Here is a 1,297-nt window from a genome sequence, read left to right on the forward strand (position 1 = left end):
AAGTGTTTAAACTTGGATGTTAAACTTTACAGTAAGAACCAATTTGGCTAGCCATAATATAATTAGACTTTTACTTGGTAGTTGGTTGCTGAACCACTACAACACCGAGTATAACGCCAATATCCCGATTCTGGACTAGTATCTACTTGTCTCGGCTTGTGATAGGGTAGGGAAGCGGACGACGAACTCAAGTGACACGTGCTCACACTATTCTGATTCTAATTGAACAACACTACACACAGCTCCAATTACAGCACACCAATAATTACCTAATTACAAGCGCTAATTCTAAACACAATACTATATAAGCTAGTCAGTCCTCGACATCCTCCGGGGCCGGCGAAAGTAGCAACCTTGTCCACTTGTCTATGTTCTGCCGTGCTTTAGCAGCAGAGTTCCTTGTAGGTCATACCGGTATGTCTCCAGGAAGCTGACTAACACTGCTGGTGGCTGTATCTGGTAGTATCCTGTACATGATCCCTGTTGATGGAGGATACTTCCAAAGGGTAAAGTTTTGCAATTGGTCTATTAGTCTTTCCTCCACTATATCTGATGTTTGCTGCTCTAGTATAGCCATCTTTTCCCTGTAATAGTTGTTCGACTACTGCCATCTTCCACTTGGCTCTAGGGATATCGTCATGTACAAGGACAATGTCTCCAACTTTGACTGACTGTTCATTGTGTCCAGAACTTGTATGGTGTTCTCGAAGAGATGTCAAATATTCTTGTTTCCAATGCTGTTGAAAGTGTTGGAGTACTTGTGCATGCCGAGCAACTCGTGTTCTTAGGTCTGTGCCAGTGGATGTACTACCATAGTCCGGATCATCAATTTCACTGCCATCTGTTGATGGATAAGGTAAAGTAACAATTCGGCGTCCATACAAGAGATGTGCTGGGGTGAGTGGTTCTGGATCACTAATATCAGAAGATATGTACGTGATAGGATGGTCATTAAGAACAGCTTCAATTTCAGTAGTCATAGTCTGTAAACCAGTAAGAGAAATAAATGTCCTTCCAAGCACCTTCTTTAGTGTCATCTTAGTCAGGCCTATGAGGCGCTCCCAGAACCCCCCATACCAGGGGGCTCTCTTTGGTATAAACCGCCATGTTGTCCCTCTGTTCTTCAATGTGTCTTGAAGCGTTGGCGAACTAATCAACTGTTCTATTCAGTTGCTGATGACAGGTAAGTAGACGCATTGTCAGAGATCATTGTTTCTGGGAGAGACCTACGGCTGACGAATCTGCGGAAGGCTTGCAAGAAGCTGTCTTCTGTCAAGTCACTGACTACCTTGAGATG

The 1,297-nt window shown here is 43.6% G+C and overlaps 1 protein-coding gene across 1 annotated transcript; it reads right to left on the bottom strand.

The window, feature by feature from the left end:
* Window positions 1-434: 434 nt before the first annotated feature.
* On the bottom strand, window positions 435-1,037 carry LOC136263837 (uncharacterized). The gene has a single exon (XM_066058462.1). It carries the CDS (start codon window positions 1,035-1,037, stop codon window positions 435-437), a length of 603 nt encoding a protein of 200 aa, XP_065914534.1.
* Window positions 1,038-1,297: the final 260 nt, after the last annotated feature.

Source organism: Dysidea avara, chromosome 8 (genome assembly GCF_963678975.1).
Source record: "Dysidea avara chromosome 8, odDysAvar1.4, whole genome shotgun sequence".
In the NCBI taxonomy this organism is placed as follows: Eukaryota; Metazoa; Porifera; class Demospongiae; order Dictyoceratida; family Dysideidae; genus Dysidea; species Dysidea avara.

Coding starts and splice junctions, on each gene's coding strand:
- LOC136263837 (XM_066058462.1), bottom strand. CDS start 1,037: ATGACACTAAAGAAGGTGCTTGGAAGGACATTTATTTCTCTTACTGGT.